We start from the raw sequence: 21,685 nt of genomic DNA on the forward strand, positions 1-21,685 counted from the left end.
AAAACATGAAATTAAGAAATAGCTCACTGTAGTGTATACACAGAGAGGCAATGGAGAACAGAAGCATAGAAATTGACACAGAGTAGTTCAGGGGAAATTTGAAGTCTGAAGTCTTGAAGGAAAAAATACCAAACTCACTTGGCGTGAAAATTTAAAACAGGAGTCTGTGAAAGGCACTAAGGAAAGCACACAATCATGGGGTTAGTCACTTCTAATGTTTGCCAAGGAGAGTCAGAAAAGCAACGCTTGTAACTCATCCCAAACCTAACTTACTTACCTTATATGAAGATTTATTCTCTGCAAACACGAGACTTTCATTTCTTAGGAGACAATATTAGGGGTGAAAACAGAGCTAGTTATTCACTCGTAAGTCTTGAAAAAAGACTAGAGTGATTGAAAACAACAGACCATGGCATTCTCTCAAAGAATTAAGTACTAGGTTTCCTCGTTTATCTCAAGATAAAAGGTGCATTCAGACACTGCACTGACTGCAAAGAGCTAAAGTAGAAAATGCAGAAGGAACATTTCCTTTCACTCTGGACATGGCAGAAGGCAAATTCTTCAGCAAAGTAGAAGGGTTACAGAGAATTGTCAGTTTTCACACAAATCAAATTCCGTGACTTGTACACACAGTAACAAGATTTGGCACATAGTGCTTGCCATTGGAAAGACATTCAGAAGAAGTGGAAGTAGTATTTCACAAGGCAGTACAGGTACTAAGTAAATAGTCTAGATAATGAGTAAATGCAAATGCTGATGTCATGGTAGCCATGAAAAACACTAAAATGTAACCACAAGGTTAACTATAGAATGCACAACTGCAAGATGGAAAATTCTAGATTTCTCCATAAGCCTTGGTGGGTTAAACCACCCATCAAACAGCTAGAATTAGTTATTCCTAATGAAAGTATGTAGTATGTAATGAAAGTACTCCTAAAGTAACGTCTCCTATTTATTTCAGTGGAAACTGCAACAGATACAGAGAGCACAATAACATAATCTGATAGAGCACAGTTGCAGCTACAAAACACTCCTTCAACATGGCTACCACCATTAGCCATGCATTTTCACCAGTAATGAACAAGAGCCTGCATGCTGTACTAACAAAAATCTGAACCAGTGGAGGTGATCCACTGTTCTCAACTGCTATGATGAAATAGTTTCCAGGAAAACGTTGCCCATGTAGTTCATTTTTCATCAGCCCAAGCAGATGGAAGTCAAACTCTGAGGTGGGTTTGGTAGGACAGTACATTGAAGACTGGCAATATGCTCCACTGCCTTCAAGATGGTATGGGGCCTGATGCTATCATGCTGCAGAAGAAAGGCTGTGTTCTTCTCTGATCTGACTGCAAGTTTGAGTCTTCAGCTTAGTCAGTATCACAGTGCAGTGGTCAGAATTGATTATTTGTCCAGGTTCTGGGAAACCCAGATGAACCCCTTTCCTATCTCAAAAGACAGTGCACATCACCTTACATAAGGCTGTCTCTGGAATGGGGAATTCACATCACTACTCCACGGAGTCACAGTGGGTATACCATATCTTGTCACCAGTAATGATGTAATCAATCCAGGAAACTGTCACCTTCAGCCTTAGCTCAGTAGGTCCTGACAAACTTGCATATGGTGTTCTTTCTGCTCCTGTGTGAGCATTGGTGGGACCCACCTGGTGCAAACTCTGTAATATTCCAACATTGCCACCATTGTTTCCAATATTCTGAAGCTGATATTCAGCTCCATACACAATTCCCAGGTCATAATCCAGCAAGCTGCACCAATAAGATGATCCAGATACTATTCTGTGGAGTGACAGCTGTGCTACATCCAGAATGTAGCTCGTCTTTCACAACACTGTTATCACTGCTGCAGTACACCACACACTGCCTTACCATACTAACATCCACCATTTGGTTTCCAGAAATGTTCAGCAAGCATTGATGAATGTCAGTGGGTGCCATTTTTTCCACATGGAGGAATTGAGTGACACACCTTTGCTTCATACGCACTTCCACGTCAGATGCCATTCTGTCAGACTGCAGCCCTGCTGCCATCTGTCACACGGCAACAACATGTAAGGGAATATTGGTGGGAAGGTTCAGCCTCTGCTGCCATACCACCATCTGCCCCTGATGTAATGGGAAGACATAGTAAGATAGGAGGCATTACTTTCAGAGAAGCCTTCATGTATTTCAAGGAGAGAAATGGTCAAAACTTTCAGCATTCAGATAACACACTGTGTGTTAGAGGTTATGATAAAATAGGAATTTAAGAGACAGAATGATAAAGTAGGAATTCAAAGACTGCAGGGCATGCTGAACTAGATCAGCAAGTTCTCATCCAATTATGAAGTTCAATCAACCTATCCATGAAAATATCCATGTAAGAGCTAAAATTGGGCTTCAATGCTAGAGCATGAAAGAAAGTTCACAGATTTGGAGCAAAGAGATACTAAGATCAAAACTGCAATATATCTGACCAGCTGAAATTGAAGAGTTTTTCCACAGGTGTTCCAGAACTAACACTGTGAGAGGTATTGACATAGAAACATGGAATCACTTATAACATATGGGACAAAAACAGCAACAGAGAAAATTATGCATACAGAGTAAGAAATGGTTAGCTGTGAGTATGGCAGTACCAATTTCCCTATACACTCGCTGTTTCAAATTTAATGGCATTCAACTCAATGACAGAGCATTAAGCTGAGCACCATAAGAAGAAAGTTCAAATACACAGATTACTGAACTGCAAAACCACGATGTAATTCTAGCATCTCTCATACTGGCAGGCACTCTCTGGTATAAGAAATGGTTGAGAAAAATCCTACAGTTATGTATGTGATAAGTGAACCGTTGGAAAACTAGCTTCCATCCCTCTGTGTAACACACGAAAGTCTGGGAATTCCCACAGATGGTCTTCTCTTAAATTGGTTGCTTTTAAAAAAACATAAATGTTTCCTTTTAGGCTAATCATCATTTCAATATTAATACGTGATGAACTTCTACAGGACAGCATTAGCTGTACAGACCAGATAGAAGATCTGAAAAGAAGACTCACTCATACAACATGCATGTATGGAAAAAAACGAGTAGAGAGAAAGGAAAAGCTGGAAGTTTGAAAGAACAGCCCACAGTTTGCTCGCTTCTGTCTCAGTTCTTGCAAGATCACGTTGGAAATAGTCCCCTTCATTTTCAAACAGAAAATTCACTTTAACTGAGAGATTTTCTGTTCTAGATATCTAAAATGGTTTCTGATGCTTCCTAACAGCCTTCTGTGTCAAAGGACAAAATCAGGATAACAACAGGGATTTTAGTTCACATAATCCTGCTCTATCACTGCCAAAAAGTCACTTCTACCAGTTTTCCAGAAGGGAGATGGACTGTGGGTGAAACTTGCCAACTCACCATCCATCATCACGTCTGGAGAAGCGGAGGCTCAGAGGAGACCTTATTGCACTCTACCACTTCCTGAAGGGGGGTTGTGGTGAGGAGGGGGTGGGCCTCCTCTCCCTGATAAATGATGACAGGATGAGAGGGAATGGCCACAAGTTGCGCCAGGGAAGATTTAGATTAGACCTGAGGAAGCATTTCTTTTCTGAAAGAGTGGTCAGGCACTGGAATGGCCTGCCTAGGGAGGTGGTTGAGGCACCATCCCTAGCGCTGTTCAAGAAGCGTTTAGATGAGGTGCTAAGGGATTTGATTTAGTAGTTGGGTAGGGATAGTGATAGGAGGATCGTTGGACTAGATGATCTTGTATGTCCTTTCCAACCTAATGAACCTATGAACCTATGGAGTCTGGCATAATCTCTCTGTCCTGTTGTTTCTGTCCTGGCTTGGAATTTATTTAATCCACAAATCTTGATTTAGTAGCTCACAATATAATGCGATGTTGCTTTTCAGTGTTTCTTTTGCTCACATCACTCAACACCTGTAGCGGTATCTAATGTTTGTCACATTCTCTACCTGCAGAGGCCTCTTGTGGTCTTGAAGGGAAAAATAAGTATGTACTTCCACAATCTCACTTCCTTGCCCTTCATATTTTCAACTTCTACCTCCAGACAATGTAAAAGCAAACTTTACTACTCCTCGGCCACTATCTCATCTGTCTGATTGCTACTGTGCACTTCTCTGACAGCAAGCTTGCATCAGGATGTTCCTCTTGTCACTTTTTGAACTCCCTACCTCTTAACAGCCTGGCTAGACTGCAAAGCTCACACAGGACATCCACCAGACTGAACCGTATCTGTTCTGCTTGATATTATTCACTTCAGTGACTGTACATTCTTACTTTTATTTTCTGAACTGTGGTAGTGCCTAGAAACTGCAGTTATAAATCACAGCCCCTCTGAACTAGGGATTCCGAACGCATCAGAACAGAATTGTGCATCTTTTTAAACCACTGAAAATGCTGTAAATGCATATTTGTCTCTGCAATTCACAAGCACAAATGTTCACACTGACTATTGGTCTGCAGTTGAAGATTGAGTAATTCCACCTCAGACTACCCATTTTTGTTTCCATCATACATTTACAGGCAGAAGAATCACAATCCTGGGAAGGCCCACTCCTGGCTCTGGTGACAGTACTCTAATTTCTGGGGGTATTTTTTACCCTCTTTCTTTCTACCTCTCCATAGAGTATATCCTTCTGTTCAACAACAATACTGTCTTGGCTATTCCAATTCTGAAGTAATGTGGAACAAGTTACTGTGTCAGGAACTCACAGTCATTTCTTGTTTTAGTACTTAAAAAGAAGCACAATACCTGTAACTTGAGTAGGTGCAATTACTTGACTTGCACTCGAAGTAGAGACTTCAGGAGCAACTTCAACAGGCACAGGAGGAGATGTTTTCTCAATCACTACTGTGTGACATGGAATGGAAATCAATCATATAAAAAAAACCCACCAACAAAAAATAAAAACAAAACACCCTAAATCCTCAGACCATTCATACACGATACTAAACTAGACAGATACTATGAGGCTTTTCACTGGTTTATTCTGCTTAGATCTGGAGTAGACTAAATAGTGTAACTGGGTCTACCACTTTACCATTTCTGAAAAAACTAAGGTGTTGAAGAAAGCAAGAACACTCAAACTTCTGCATCTAAAGCTATGCATAGTTCTACAAGAAGAGACCTAAATAAAGTTTTCTCTTGAGTGGGTTATAAGACTTTAACTCTGCTGACATTTAAATTCTCACACACATACTCCAAGATAACACTTTTGTCTATAGCATATCTTTTGTTTTATATGACTTGCATAGCACCGAATCAATGCTGACTTCTCAAATTCATCCTGCTTCAGCTCCCATGGTTGTATTTATTTATTTATTTATTCCCCCCCACACCCTTTCTGCTCATGGAAAAATTGTTTACTAAGTTACAGTCAATTTTTCATAAATTGTTACCATTGCTATTCTCCCATTCTTTAAACAGTTGCAAGCACTCTGTCACTAAAAGACAAGTTACCTGGAAACTGTGGATGCAGGTTAATTGTTGAAATTCCAGGAGAAAGCTGAGGTTGTCCAGGCTCTAGGATATGCTTTTCTTGATCAAGTGAAACTAATTCCTAAAAGAATAAGTAGAAATCTACTTTCTGAAAACAATGTCTTAGTTCAGCTATCATAAGAAGCTACAAACTCCTGGATTGAGAAACTGCTAATATTGTCCCATGAGAGGTTTTAGATAGCAAGTCATTAATCATCACCAATATAAACACAAAGAACAAGGAATACTGTTTTTAAACAACGGTATATGATTTAACATTGGTTTTACTTGAAGGAGCCATTTCATGGAGACTCTAATCCTAATGTTTGGCTCTGTAACTCCATAATTCTCCTATCTTCTGGTCTTTAATTGCTTAAAAACAGTATTTAATTGTAATTTAGCATCACAGAAAAGTATACAGTCACATCTGTAAGTCTTTAACCACTATGAAAGGTTCTCTCCTAGCTATTGCTCTGAACATATTATTTTCATGTTAGATGTCTGTAAGCCTTTAGGTAAAAGGTATGAAGCACAGCCACAGTTATTCCTAGTGAATCCTGTTGTCTTCAGCAGGGATGTCCTAAAACCTCCAGAATGGAGGACTTAAAACAGACAAGCACTTGTTCTTCTGCACTGAATATATTCAGATCCTAAAAAAACTATGCAACTAAAGTAGGTATTAATGAGTCTCTCAGGCAGGTGTCACAGTCCTCAGAGCTTCCTACTGTTTATTTCCATTTTCTGTAGCTGTCAGTATCACTGTCTCTCCTTCATACTGCCTCAAGTTTTCAATATCCTCCTTAAAATATAGGCTCCAGGACTTCACGGAACAATATAGCACTAGATCCTCTACCAACACCAAAGGGAGGTTAAAGTCATTTATTTTCTGTACTTCCCTATCTGCTTGTTTTTTATGTATACTAACAACACAAGCTCTTTCTGTCCACAGAATTGTTTGTTCCCTCATAAACCCTAAACCCTCTTCAGAGTTACTGCATCACAGATTGTACACATGGCTTGCATTCTAATTCCTAGACATATTACATAATATTTTACCTGATCAGGGGCTGCAGTTGCCACTAAAACCAGAAAGAAAAAAGAGAAAATAAATCAGTCTTCACATAACACACATTCCACTTTAAACTACTATCACATTTGCAAATGGTTGTCACCATTATGATTCTATCCTTATTCCAAAATCATGAAAACCTGAAGCAGTGTTCCCAGTATAAAATGTAAAAGTTGACCTGAGACCATAAAAGATCCCGGGCACCAAACAACGCTTATCATTATTTACTTAACATTCAGCCTTCTTACATGTTTCTATTTTTTTTTTTGCTTCAAAACAATTCAAGAAATTCCTTCTAAGGAAAAACAACACCTGTAATTATTTAGATGTTAATTAATATCATTATCAAAATGATATGTAACTAATCAGTAACCATTTTTTAATGAATTTATTGTTAAAGGTTTTAAAGTAGCTTTTTATAAATGTAAGGGGAAGCATTTTTGTCTTCTTTTTCACACAAAAATTATTTTGTTTTTAGGAAAGAGGGGCAGAAAGGTTATGCAACATTTTATCTTCCACTGCAGATTGCTTTTTTTTTTTAATTTGCCTTTTATTGATGAAAATCTCCATGCCTCTGTAAGACCTTTTAGGAATGTTTTTCTTTTGAAAATCAACATTTTTCACAGGAGAAAAATAAACAATCTCTTTTCACTTTAATTTCTTCAGTATTAGCAGGGGAAACTGATCAGCAGACCTGGGAGAAGTCCTAATGAAATTTCAAAAGTTCAAAATCTGAAAATATCCCAAAATGGAGTATGAAATTCAAACATTCCTGTGTGTCATTACTTATGGCAAGCATTTGTAAAGGTGGTTTCTGGCTTTTACTTTTTTAATTATTTTTAAAACCAATGCTTCTTTTTTTCAGCAGATTCTATGTTTTAAGCTTTACCAGAACATGGTAATCCTTCTCATCACTAAACTGATCTTTAAGGAAACGATATACCACCTTTTAATACAGAAAATCCCAAAGGCGCATGTGAGATTACATAATCCTGCACAGACTGTAAATATCTTTGAATGGTTTCTTTTCTCACCAGATTCAGGTTTTGTTTTTTTTCCAAAAGCAAAACCAGGAGCATTGATTCTAACAGGAAACTAACTCCTCTTGTATAGAACTTGACAAAGTCAACTGAATTAACTTTCTGGTAGAGGCATATAGATATGTAGCTACTGCTTGGAAATAACTTATTATGCACTCTATATTATCAGAAGGTTTTTCAGGAACGTATTTCTGCTTGCCTACAATTAGCCAGCAAAGTTAGCATAATCTATGTATTAGCAACAGTGCTCCTTTCTGCATTTTTTTTTCTGTCTTTGTTTTAAACCCAGAGCAATTGCTGTTGCTAGAAGTTCTCAGAACAGCTTGTAGAAAACCACAAAGAGTCTACAAGAAAAATAGTAAGTAAACAGCCCAAAGTGATCAGGTTGAAGGAGTGCACAGCTGAGGGGGATGATAGCTGACCACAGGCTGGTAAGGCATGCCCACATCTGGTGGTGCTATCCTACAAGAGATACTGATGAGCTCTTCACCCTGCCACCCAAATGCCAGTGAATCAAAGCCTGAGCTGAGTCTTTTGTTACATGTTAGAGATGATAAAACAACTTCACACATCATACATTTGCTATTTCTTATTGTAAACACTGATCAGACTGAAGCAATTTCCCTCTCTCCATAGTGTTCTCAGCATACACTAGGAGCTATAGATAACTTCAGAAATCAATAATGTAACACAAATCATCTATTACACGGAATGATCTGCCTTCAGAAGTGACTCCTTTGTCCTGTGTTGCAGGCAGCTACTGTGCAAAGAAACATACCACACATGCACAGAAAAATAGAAAGACTGTATTTTCCCACTCTCACCTTCTTGCACAGCCATGCCAGGCTCACTTTTCTGTGAGAAGGTCAGTGCCTCCACCGGCTCTTCCTTTGCTGGGAGAGGTGGAGGAGAAGTACCTTTAGCAACAGGTTGAGTAATCGGGGTCTTGCCAATGACAGGTGGCTGTACTCTAACTGCAGGGTGATGATATAGCTTGTTTCTGTGAGGGCCAGAAACCGTATAACCCATTCCACCAGGGCAGATTTCCTTAAAAGCAGCTAGATTTGGGATGGGAAAATATTCCTTTTAGGAGTCTAAAAGTGCAATATGTTGACATAGTGGAAAACATAATGAAAACCACTAATAAATTTAATCCGCTATTGTATACACATTTTTATTCCAAAGAATTTTTAAAAAGAAATGCATTGCATACTAATATGACTGAACATTCGCCCAGAATCATGTTCTGGGTGCTTATTGTAGTGGTTTCCACTACAGTTTAATGTCTTTCTTTAGTTATGTTTAATCCATCGTTACGATCTATCAAGATCATTTTTTAAATTAATCCTCTCCAAACAGTTCATCCCAAGTGCAAATTTAAATACACAAATTGTCATTATCATAAGGAATGAAAATTACTATTTCTGTCACTCTCTTTTTGCAGAAACTGAAGAAAAAATGTCACACCATCCCTGTACTAAAGGAACAGAAGAGAATCAGAAAGAACATCCCATGTGATACCCATGAGAGGTCTCATACCAGCCCTGATGCAAATTCTACTGAACCGAGTGAGTCCTCTCAAAGACCTCAGTGGGCTGGATAAAAACAAGATGAGGATCATGGAAAAAAAAAAAACCAAAACAAAACAAATCAAATCACAACTCAAAGAGAGAGCCAATGATCTCATTTAGAAGGCTGCTATATTGAAAGGTAATAAAAGTTAGGCAACAGCACTTGCTCTGATCTGCGCAGCTGTTCTACATGAGCATCAGGTTTTGCAGTCCTAGTGGAAGGCTTTGTTCCCATCAAAGATAACAGCTATGCTCCTGTCAGAGACCAGGCACCTTCAGGCATCTTTATGGGGCACTGCTTTGCTGTTCTCATTGCTATAGGTAAAGTTATGTCAGGATGAAACACCACAGATATTCTCTTGCAAGTGCCTGATGTGATTTCTTACAATTTCTTAAGAGATGTACAGAGTGGGACATTGGCAGATTCAGAAATATTGCTTTGAAAACACACCAGAGTAAAAAAAGAAAACTAGCATCTTACGTAGCTCATAAAATAAAAGCACAAAATGCTAGCTACAGATATACTTCACATATGAAGTATTTGTATTATATATTATATATGAATTATATAAATATTATAAATATATTTAAAGTATTAGAATTATATTACAAGCTAGAGATTTTTGACTACAAATTCCATACTTCTTGCAGTGGATTCAGATGGTGCATTAGTGATAGAAAAATATGAAGGGTGACACTGATTAAATTGAGTGGATTCAAAACAATGAAATACTTTTTGTTGGGAAACGTTAATACATTTGAAATCCATCTCTTCAGATGCAGATGTAGGAAATCTTCATTTGGGTCATATTCTCTCAAGTGCAGAGTAGAAAAATGAACTTGATTCTTACACAGCTCATAAAAGCGCTCTCAGCGCCCACATAAACAAATCTGGCCATTCTCAGTCTCTCAGAGCTGGTTGACTTCATACAAATATTTTAAAAGATATCAGAGAGAAAGAGATGATGACTTTTAAATCCAACAACTCTTAAAATAACATGGGATGCTGTAGTAAATACATTACCCCATTCTGGAACACCCCACTTTCACACATTTTTCATTGAAAACTCTGAAAGTTCATTATGAATTTAACCTGTTACAGAAAGGAACATGTTTTTAAGTAACGAAAATCGCCATGAAATGGGAAAAGTGATTTCCCACATAGCTTATCAGAACTTTCTACTCACAGACTTTCTCCTAAGTCTTCTCATTAAGAACAGTCATTAAAATAATCAATTGCACATAATATTACATGGTGTATTTTTATGACAAGAAAGCAGTCACCTTTGTAAAAAAGATACATTCTCTGCTCCAGAATATATGGAAGTAGGGCATGAAGCCTCATGCAATATTCTTACAGATAGAAAACTTCTACCTTAACATTGCTCGTCACCTGATGAAAATGCATTTTGTGGCATTAAAAGGTTAAAAGAAATATAATCTATCTGAAATGAAACTGAAATTTGAAATCCTAATCAGCAGATTAGCAACCTAATAATGGGAAATAAAGGCTTTAACTATCAATTGAAATACTCGAAAATTTTGGTTACTTCCATTTCACACGCCCAGCTTAAGGAAGCAAGCTACCCACTACTTTCATTGCACCTCTGTTAGCTGTGGATTTCCCAAAAATATTAATTTGATCATACATTTGGACAAAATGTAACCATATACCAATTTTTAACAGATTCCAACTTTGGTCACTTAAGTTTTAAGCAAAGTCAGAGAACAGAATGAACTCTGAAGCAGTGACCAGTATTTGTAACCATCAAACATACTTTTACCAGTGCCTTTAATTAGGGGGTTAATTTGCCTGTACCTATATTAAAAATACAATATACAGTAAATTTACCTTCGTATGATTACATACAAGTCACATTCTGAGAGGCAAATATTATTAATCTGGAATTCTATTTAAATGTATCAAGGATAAATCCTTTTCAAAAATCATGAACCCTTATGAACAAAAGCAATACATAATTACTCTACCATCAGACAGAAATTATAGCAGTAGAACAGTCCTAATTTACTGACAGACACTTTATTTTTAAATCAATTATAGGATGTTTTTTTTAAAGCATGCGTAACCAAGTTCTTGTAACTTTAATGTGTGGTTCTTACCTGTTCCTGGAAGGGGGCACTTCTCACAGTTTGGGCCCCAGGCTTTTCCAACACTGCAACAGCAAAGCTGCTTGCTGAGCTGCACAGAAAGAGGATGCATGCATTGCTTTCCTGCACTAACAAACCGGTAGCAGGGTCCTTTCTCTTCAGCAACCATAGGACTATCAGCTGCAATGGAAGTGGAAGAGAGGATGGCACTGTTCACTGTTTCCAATATATGTCTAATCTACATGGCTGCTGAACCCGTGTTGCTTTTTCTTATTCGTGCTGTTTTTCTTTATAATGTCCCATAATTCTATGACTTGTACATGTGTATTTTTCATTGTTCCCATCCTGTTTTTCAGCTCCTAATGTTGTCTGCACCATCCTGCCTGATCTCATCGCATGCATTCTCCATTTAGTCTTCAAGCCCAGAATGTTAACCAGGAGCTCTGAGCAGAATTCCACTGGGCACACTGTACACATGTAATTTTGCACCGCATACGAAAACACTAGTTAAAAGCTGGTGTTGTACCAAGCTGATGGAAGCACTGGATTATCTAAGTCTGTTTTGCTAGGGTAACACAGGAACGTACCTTACATTCCTCTGTGAGAAAACATCAGATTACTGAGATTATAAGGTAAAATATCTATTCCTCTTAAAATAAAAAAGGAATAAGATAAAAATGATGAGATAGCTAATATAATACCGATCATTCGACTTCCTTAACAATGAAAAAATTTTTCTCTCACATAAATTTTATTGAACTTAAATCACCTGAAGAGTTGCAATCAATTTGCCTCAATCTGATTTTATTATACTTTACAAATCTAAGGTAACAACATCCCATACCTCAGACTTGGAAAAATATATTCTTTTGCTCACATCAACACTTTGTGTAGCAGTCTTCCATCCCTAAAAGCTCCAGTGCTTTTACAGCATGGGGATTTCAAAACTTTCAAAGGAGAAGAAAAGCGAGGTGTGTGAAAGAGATGCCTTTCAGCCTTCTATAAAACCATAATGAAAACTACACAGGCTAAAGCTGCAGAGGTGGAATAAGGGAGTGTAGGATACAAAGCTGATTTAGGCTGGGGAAATAGCAGAAAAGGGGAAAAAATGTGAAAAAGAATTACACGCTGGTTAGAAAGACTCAAGAGTGCACGAGAAGGCTGATTTGGGCTTTTGATGACTTTGCAAAAGGAAAAAACAGGACAAGAATTCAGACAGCCACTGGTAGAGTCCAAGGCTTTCAGGACAGAGACAAGAAAAAAAGTGCTAGTACTAGGAATAGCTATATGAGTTGAATTTGAATAGATGAAGAGGCAGGGCCAGCAAAAAGGATAAGTACAGCTTGGAGCAGTTGGTGGCAGTCATGTGAACTGTCATAATGAATTGCAAGTAAGCATCAATTTTGGTACTCCGATCTGCACTACTACTCACCTATGCATCTTGAAAGGGTAGGATCTGGCACAAATCCCATTTTGCAGGTACATCTGTAGCTGCCCATGGTATTCAAACACTCACCATTAGGGCATACTCCCTGTAACTGACATTCATTGATATCTGTGGAAAAATTGAAAATAATCAGATACTGAAACCAGATTGTTCCCACAGGAACATAAGCCCGTAATAATTAACAACTGCTGAGACTTGTTTGATGAAGTTTTTTGTTACTAGGCTGGTTGCAACACTGTCACTTTCAGGGTGTCACTAATATTCTCCAATGTCTCGTGCATTCAGGCCTTTATCACGCATGGTAATGTATCTTTACTTACTCTTAGTCAGAATAGGTCCTATTCTATCATCTAAGTACCAGCTGTAACCAAATCAGCCAGGCTAGGATTTTATTCCAGGAGACAGTAACACTGTAAGTTTGCACCAATAATGAAAACCATAGAAAGAAGGGAAGAAGGAAAGCAAAGGTAAGCAGAAACGCATAATTCACCTGTCCTATCTCATCTTTGAGGTAAACAGCAGAAGTACATTGAAACAGGCCTTCTTAAAAATGTTTATGCACATTAATCCTACATAAGACTTTTCCTCCCTAACTCTAAGCTAGGAAAAATTGCTTACACTGCTGTATAACAAAATTTGAGCACAAGTCTGATATTTCAGCCTGCTTCTTGGAAACTGGGTATTAGTGATCATTAAAGTACATTATATATATTACCCTTCCTCTTTGTGTTTATAAACCCCCATAGTTTTGACAATATTGTATGTTGCTTCTGGATTCAACATGACCAGTGACAATAAGAAACTGAATATGTAAAATGTAACAGATGTGCTGGAGTTAGCACTTGGAAACCTACAGAAAACAACTTTAAAATCTTTCACATTACTGCCTTCATTTTACTCCACAGGTTTGGCTACCTGTCTCTCTGTGCAGTACCACACACACTTTAAATTCACAGCAGAACAGACTAGCAGTTGTCATGTCAGCAGTGATTTTTTCTGAACATGCAGTGCAGATCTTACCCCTCAGCACCTCCACTACTGTACCCGATCTAATCCTGACACTGACTTCACCTCTGTGCACTTAGCCACATGTGACAAAGAGTGATCATTTATATTCTACAACTTTGGATGAAACAGGATGGAAAGAGCATGAATTACAAAAGATCAGCCCTGACTCAAAGGAATTTTTTAGTGAAATTCCCAGACTATATGACTTTCTGACCTCAGAGGGAGCAGACTATTGAAAAAGGAAAATGGCAAAAGATAAAGAGCAGAAAAAAAATTCTGAAATACTCTGAAGATCTTTTCCTACACCAGTCTATGTTTTGACACATCCAATCTTTGAGCAGAAGGGTGTCCCGTGTAAGCACAGCAGTATCTTCTTTATGAATTTCACTTGTACAGAAGATGTAGCAAGCTGGGCTTGTTCTAATGCACTTGAACATTTTTAGACAGCTTCTTCAATTGCTTAGTCTAACTACGTTCATTTTTTTTTGCCCTGAAATCTTAAAACAGAACTGAAAGAATCTATAGAGTGCCAACAGATTCCAAAAGGAAATACCATCATTGTTTCAGTATCATATTTTCTGAAACTACTAAGGGGAATGAATTTAACAAAAAGTTCACAAACTAAACATTCTTGAAACTTCTCTGAATAGAAACACATTGACACTGTTGCGAAGTTGTTGGGAGAAATGGATGTATTGCATTCTCCGTCCCCAACACATCAGGCTCAACAAGGAAGATACAGAGATTATTACAAAATACCTAGAAGGTAATATAAAGCAAACACTGAAACACTCAGAACGCAATGCTGAATTTTCTACATACTGTAGAATCCTACTGGGGTTTTAGATCATAGAATGACTTGGGTTGGAAGGGACCTAAAAGACTATCCAGTTCCAACTCCCTGCTGTGGGCAGTGTTGACACTCACCAGCTCAGGCCTACTCACCAGCCTAAAACGTATATAAATACAATTAATTTTTCTTCCACAGCTTTCCGCAGTTCCTGGCATGGACAGCCCTCTTGCTATATTTGTCTGACTTTTTGTGTTACCTTCATTGTGCATGTTCTGATGCCTCATCAGAACTTATTTGTAATGTACCTTCAGTGCCTCTTTGCCAACTAATGTTTGTCTGAATGAGTTCATAGAATTACTGAGCTGATGCTCTATGTTGTACACAAGTCTATCTAGGTATTTAAACAGAAACAAGACAGAATTTGAGTACACATTTCAAACTCTCTCTCGAAAAAAAATCCCCAAAACATGAAAATAGTTTTAAAAAAAACTTTTTGTTGAAAAATCTCTTCCATGTTGACTCTCTATTTCATTTCAGATTGTTGTAAAATGACACCAATCCAAAATGTTTCTTATCAGCTGCCAGCCTGTCCAGCTGTGCAAATTACACTGGAATCAACTTATTCAGGCAGCTAGTAAAGAAATCTGGTTCAAGACTAAAAGATTTTTTCTTTTAATTCTGTTGGTTTTTTTTTTAATATATGCAGACTTAAAAAAAAACATTTAAAAGTTGTATTACAATGAGAACTTGTTTGCCCCACTGTAAAAACTCAAGTTATTTTAAAGTCTGAAAAATCTTTTTTTCTATAAGAGTATACAATGATGGCACATTGGTGAAGTGATTTGATCATTTATCTACAAAGTGAAAATATTTTAAGAAGCTCTGTAGTGCTACTATAAACCACACACAGGTAAATAAAAGTTTCTAAAGACCAACTAAATATTCATGTTCAGTTCTCAAAGATAACAGTGACAAAGTTCTACTGGTAAGAAGTCGTGGTTAATGAAAAAGAAAAAAGGTTATGCAAGGAGCTTTTTCACACAGCACCTGGCATGGCTTTACCACAGTCTCTCACAGCAGGTGCTGTTATACATAATTAAGGAATTGATAAAGTGTTGATTTTGTTGGAGTTGCTGCTTGGCAATGTGAATGATTTGACCCTGGCTCAACGAGTATAAGCTCAATTGGCATCAATGACACAATGTCATTTTGCACTGGCAGTCTTACCTTTTGCTGTTATTTAGTTTTATGTGTGCCAAACACATGGGGGGGTCAGGTCCTTAACACTCTGCACTCCTGGTATTTTTGGTTCCTTTTCCTGAATGTTTGACAAGAAATGAAGTTTTTGCTTCAACTCTTTTATAGTGGCAGTGGAAGCCACATGCCATCCTACAGTCTTTGTTGGTGACTCTGCTCTCATATACTCATGCTACTGTACAAAAGCTTTGCCATAACCAGACTTGACAATGATGCTGCAGTTGCATACAGATTAGGATTCAGTCCCAGCTCCTTCTATACGGTCATCCAAGCAAGCAACTTGTTAGTCAGTGAAATCAGCTAACATGCTCACCACCAGGGGCACCACGGTTTTTAAACAACCCCAATGTAGCAAGTAAATCACCCAAAACACTGTTGACCTATCCTAAAATCTTCCACACTAAGAGCTGAAAACTCTCTCAACAACAGTTTGCGTTTGACACCTTTCCACAGTTGTTTTTTTTTTTATAGGTCTACTAGATGCCAGGTGAACCTGCTCTTAGAAGACACAGGGCCTTAATGAATCCCTTTGTGACTGGATTTCCTTGGGGAAACAAGGAACAGCCATTTCTTAACCACATGTTTACCTGCTCACATGACAAGTGTTATCTTTATACTTAAAAACAAACAAACAAACAAAAACCCTCACAAAATCTAGCAGAAGCAAAGGAAAACTACAGTAAAAGTTTAAAGTGGTATTCATTTACACAAGCACAAGAACATACCATCTATTTTACTCGGGGTTCTTCCTTGCCGATTTCTAAAAAGATTCAAGGAGAACTCAGTCTTCAAGGAGTCACATTAAAAATACCCCCCCAAAAAAATGGTGTTTGGAAAGCAAGCTACCAGAACCCTGTTCCACAAACAGTTAAAGGATTTAGATGAAGAATGGACCTGTTTTTAGCCACAATCACACATACACAATTGGAATAACATGTCGTGCACATCACAACAGTAAATCAAATTTCATTAGACTAACTGCATGCATCATAAAACACATTCTTTTCATCCAATAACTGTGATTTAGGGAAGAACTGAAAAATCCAGGAGAAAGCAAAACAAAAAATAAATTAACCTTTATTTGTCACTTTTCTCCAAACGTTCTTCCTTGCTTAAATATACAAAAGCCCTGTAGCTTTTCTACACCTCAATCTATATTCTGAAAGTCAGGCTCAATTACTCAAATATGAAATATGATGATTTATTTATTTAGCACATTTACATGCACTGCACATTGGAGAATTGAGAATACAAGAAATGAAACTCTGAAAGGATAGGAGGTTAGAAAAGTGATCAAATTCTGTTCTGAGAAATGTAAGTCAAAAAGCAGTTAGACACGTAACAGAAACTCTCCTTCTCGGTATCGTATGGATATTGGGTACAAAAGGGCACAATGCAGTAGAATCTCCCTCTCTCTCCTGTATGCCATTGGATGGAAAAAATCTGTGCTGGAAGGAAGGAAACATTGCAGAAGGTATTACCTTCTCATTTTCTGCTTGCATTCCTAATTGCTACAATTGCTTCTAAAGTAGGTCAAAACACTCCTGGGGCTGCAACAGCTGTTCTCTGACACTACTCTGGTTCTTTACTGGAAACCTACATGCAAAATTCTCCCATCTTTCCTTGAGCAATGGCATGCCTAACTCAGTTGCATTCAGGAAGTGAATCATTTCAGGTTCATTCCAGGATTAACGACACCGTTATGTAGCCTGAGCATCCCTTCTCCAAGGATAACAAACTATGCCAAATGTAAACACCAAGTCCTAAAAAAAATTCCTGTGCCTACTTATACCCAGAGTCTTGCCACTCACTGCTGAAACAATACGCCTTGCTTGGCTACTGTAAAGCACAGAGTGATTTGCACGGTGCATCATAAATCTAGAGTAGCCTACTTTATAATTTGCCCGCTTACTGAAACACTTGACTTGGATTCTTCTGCAAGCAAAAATGAAAATGCTTCACAGCTTAATAGCCTTCAACATACTAACAGTTCAACACAACCTACCCTGCCTGATGTCCACTACAGCCAAGTTAAATGTTGCAAAGGGATTAGTTGATCAGTGGAGAGCTGTTCTGCTGGAGACCAACATACATAAGCTGGTAGTTGGAATATCAGCCCTGCAGTATTTCCCTCTGGCAGTCTCCAGATGGAAGAGTATTTAGGAAAAGGCCTTCACTGACTTTTGGCTGTGTTAACCATTATAGCAGCTCTTCAGACCACCCAGACCCAGCTGGCCTAATGCAGAACCACAGGAAACACTAAGGTGGTGTAAAGCTGTCTTCTGCTTCAGCACTGTAGCTGGTTTGGAGGAGCAAGGACACTCAACCCTTTTCAGATAGCAACAGAGGCCCACATTTGGTCACAGACATAATGGAATTTGAAACATTCTTTCCTACAAAATGAAATTCATTCTTTCATCTCGATGTTTAATACACTGAATTTATGTTCATCAAAATTATCACAGCTTGAAGTATTTAACTGCGCTTAAGCATTTAGCTTAAAAACAAATATCTAGAACTGAACGCTTATTAATGCGTTCTTGTTTATTAATGTGTTCAGGTCAAAACAACAATAATGTGAGAGTATGTGATTTAAATCTACAGCATTCGTTTTAAAGAAAATATTTTTCGCACGAGAACAGTCTGCAAGTTCAAGAAACAATCAGAGGTTGCTACACAAATTTTGAACAATGAAGATGTAAACAGATAGTCTGAGTGGCTTTTTCATTTTCGTTTTGTTTAGCATGTTTTATGAAAGAAATTATTGCTATCAATCATGTAAAGAATACAGTCAATCGTCTTTTCCGGAGCAATGATAACTCTGAGATGACAGTATAAGCTATCAAAATTGGATTAAAAAACCCCCACAACTATAGTATATTGAATTATACAATATTTAAAATTTGAGAAAAAAGGCTCACAAACATGATGATGTCATTTTTTATTAATTCATCTCCCATGTGAAGCAGATTTCATTTTTGTACAACGCTTTTTCTACTTTACATACTTGGTACATGACTTTGGTAACAACCTCAACAAATCCACCTCAAAAGGCAATGAATGATAAGTTCAGGTTTTCAAAGTCATATTATATGCATAAACAGAAAAACATAATTTTTATCTTCATAACTTTTAAGACTATTTTTGACTATGAAACGAGTTCCCCCTTTCACAAATGCTGACTTCTCCTGTTTGTTTTACTGAGCACTGAAAGTAAGAAAATTCTGGATTGTTGTTTAAAAACAAGAAAAAAGAATCTAGATCCTTCTGCTAGTACTCGGAGAGAGGAAAAAGCTAAATGAACAACTAGCTTTTGCTGAACATTTAACTTAAAATGCAATCTTTCTTTTACTGTGGAATTCAGAATGAAAAAGGACTGAAATATCAAAGAAATGCAACTTGAGAGAAAAATTACTTTTCTAAACAAAACAAAACAAAAAAAAATTCAAGATGTGAAGTTAGTGAATTGGCATGGCAGCTGTCCCAAGGCAAACTAGCTGGCCAGAGATTTTAGCAGACTGAAAACTTCCATTTCACCTTTTTCAAATGATCTTGAGTTGTATTTTTTTTCCCCCTGCCTGAGACTCACGTTGTGACACAGATGACACGGCATAAAAACTAAATACAAGACGGCTCAAGCTAGCACACCTTGATACCCAGGATGTTCTTATAAATACAGGACCAAGAAAGAGAACTTGCAGAAACAGAAAGCCTTCTCAGGCCACCACAGACCTGATAGCTGCACTGAAATATTCAGACAAACTTGTGGCTAGGAAGGAGCCAACAAGTACTGCAAGCTTTCTCATATTCTCTGTCACAAGTGTTGGGTGCCAGAGGACACAAGCAATCATAACATCTGCAGCCCACATCTGATTCCAGGCCTAACCACTATGGAAAAGAAAATTTCTGAAGGGGGACCTCTACACTTCACTCTGAAATCAGATTTCTAATTTTTTTCAAAACCTCTTGGAGGTAAGCAGACTGGCCTATGTTTAAATAGACAAGGAATAAAACTGAATGGAAAACACTTATCTGTATTTGATGCAAAGCAAACAAACTGCTTTTCAAAAAGAACCTCCTAGATTCTTAGGGCACTTTGCTGCATTTAAGTAAAGCAAACCTTATAGTTCAATTATACACTGATTAGCGCTTGTCAAAGTATTGGGTAACATAATTAGCAATGACTTAGCGGTCAGCCACTGAACGTTATTTAGTGATATTTGAACAGACTTTCTATACAGTAAGGTCTTTAAAAGTACAGTATCTCATGCTACAAATTAAGACTGAAATAATAACTTATGGGAAGTTCTAATCAATGTCATAGATGTACTTCAAACTTCCTAGGGAGTGGTACTTGACTGAATGGATTCCAAATAAGGGCAAGATGAAAGCATTATTTTTTATTCCCCTTACAATCCTGAGTAACGACTGTACCTACTGACACCCCAGAAAATACTGTTCCTGCTGTAACTTATTTGGCAAACCACCATAAAATCTCAGATTCTAAGAAATTAGTAACATTCAGGGTATACTGCCTCCATTATCATTGTTTCAATAATAACCTGACTAATGAGAACGAGATGAGGTAAAAGAAATAATCAACACGGTTTGGTTGGCAATGAAACTTTTGCAAAATATTCTTTAAAAATTACAGGGAAACAACAGTTTCTTATTCTAGGAAATGGCCTACTGATTTCTGTGTGCTAACAGAACAACAGCAGGAGAAATCAATCCAAATAATTTTGTGCTTCTGTGTGGAATTTACTGGAACACAAACTTGCAGAGCCAGACTTTTCAAACACATAATCAATGTCCAAACAATAACCCAGCCCAGTTTCTGGAGATATACTTATTTCACAGAATGATCATAATTAAATAACTTATTTGAAAGAAGCCTGATAACTTAGTAACTAAACAATAATAATTAGCATTTTTTTGATGCTAAGCTCCTTTAAGAAATAAAATTTATATATATGATAGAAAAATGTAATACTGTATTTTACAGACCACTGTAGAATGGCAGAAAATACCTTCAAAAGATATTTTAAACCATGATGAAATCAAAGGAAAAAGGCTTCAGGTCCCCAGTGCATATAATGCAGAATTTGATCCAATAACATATAAATACTAGTTCCTTTAGGAATTAGTATTTATAAACATTGACTTTTAAGCAAATGGGGGCTCCTCAATAAAGTACAACTTTCTTCTTCACTGAAAAATAACAAATATTCAGGTATTTTTCCAGTTCTTCAAGATAAGATTTTTAAAGTGCTCTACTGGCACACATTAGTTTCCTGAAAAAGTAATCCAAATTGTTTTTACCAGCTGGTTTTTTCATCCTGTTTTTAAGTTTTCCAAGAAAACCATTAGCAGAAGAAGGAAACAGTAAGTATAATTCTAAACAGTGAACCAGAATTTAGGACTGTGTATGTATTTTGACAAAGAACTTTCAACTCTGATAAACTATTCTGTCTTCAGTGACAGCCTAAGGGCATCTAGGCATGTACGTGTAATAAATCATCCAATTGAAAAGATAATTACTGAGGGGAAAAAAGCTTTCTTGATTGCGATCATACTCAACTGTTCAAATTAACATGCCCACAGATGGCTCTTTGTTGTCCTACATATACATCAGTGTGAGGAATGATTCATGACTTTAGCTCACTTACTTGAAAGGAAAAAAATCAGGATCTGGTTATTAATCATGCTAATACCACTCAGGCTTTGTAAACTAAGGAGGCTTTTGACTGCAAAACCAATGTAGAATAAACGGTTAATTAGGCTTTTAGGCTGGAGTTTTCAAAGGCAGTGAAAGTTGGATGACATCTAGGTGAAAACAGCACTCTCTTTAAGCTGCAGGCAAGGATTCAGAAATATATCCCCATTATTATTTGGTCTGGCAGGGC

The 21,685-nt window shown here is 37.4% G+C and overlaps 1 protein-coding gene across 1 annotated transcript in view; it reads right to left on the reverse strand.

Annotated features, from left to right (window-relative positions):
* The window catches only part of LTBP1 (latent transforming growth factor beta binding protein 1), a 181,867-nt gene that overhangs the window by 57,958 nt on the left and 102,224 nt on the right, over positions 1-21,685 (reverse strand). Inside the window, exons 9-14 of the mRNA XM_065729120.1 lie at positions 12,707-12,829; positions 11,287-11,454; positions 8,419-8,652; positions 6,542-6,564; positions 5,468-5,567; positions 4,760-4,858 (exon numbers count right to left, since the gene is read on the reverse strand). Of these exons, the coding sequence (XP_065585192.1) occupies positions 4,760-4,858; positions 5,468-5,567; positions 6,542-6,564; positions 8,419-8,652; positions 11,287-11,454; positions 12,707-12,829 (747 nt within the window). The remainder of the gene's footprint in view (positions 1-4,759; positions 4,859-5,467; positions 5,568-6,541; positions 6,565-8,418; positions 8,653-11,286; positions 11,455-12,706; positions 12,830-21,685) is intronic.

The sequence above is a fragment of the Cyrtonyx montezumae genome, unplaced genomic scaffold, assembly GCF_038088225.1.
Source record: "Cyrtonyx montezumae isolate F1298 unplaced genomic scaffold, pur_monq_1.0 scaffold_0, whole genome shotgun sequence".
NCBI classification, from domain to species: domain Eukaryota; kingdom Metazoa; phylum Chordata; class Aves; order Galliformes; family Odontophoridae; genus Cyrtonyx; species Cyrtonyx montezumae.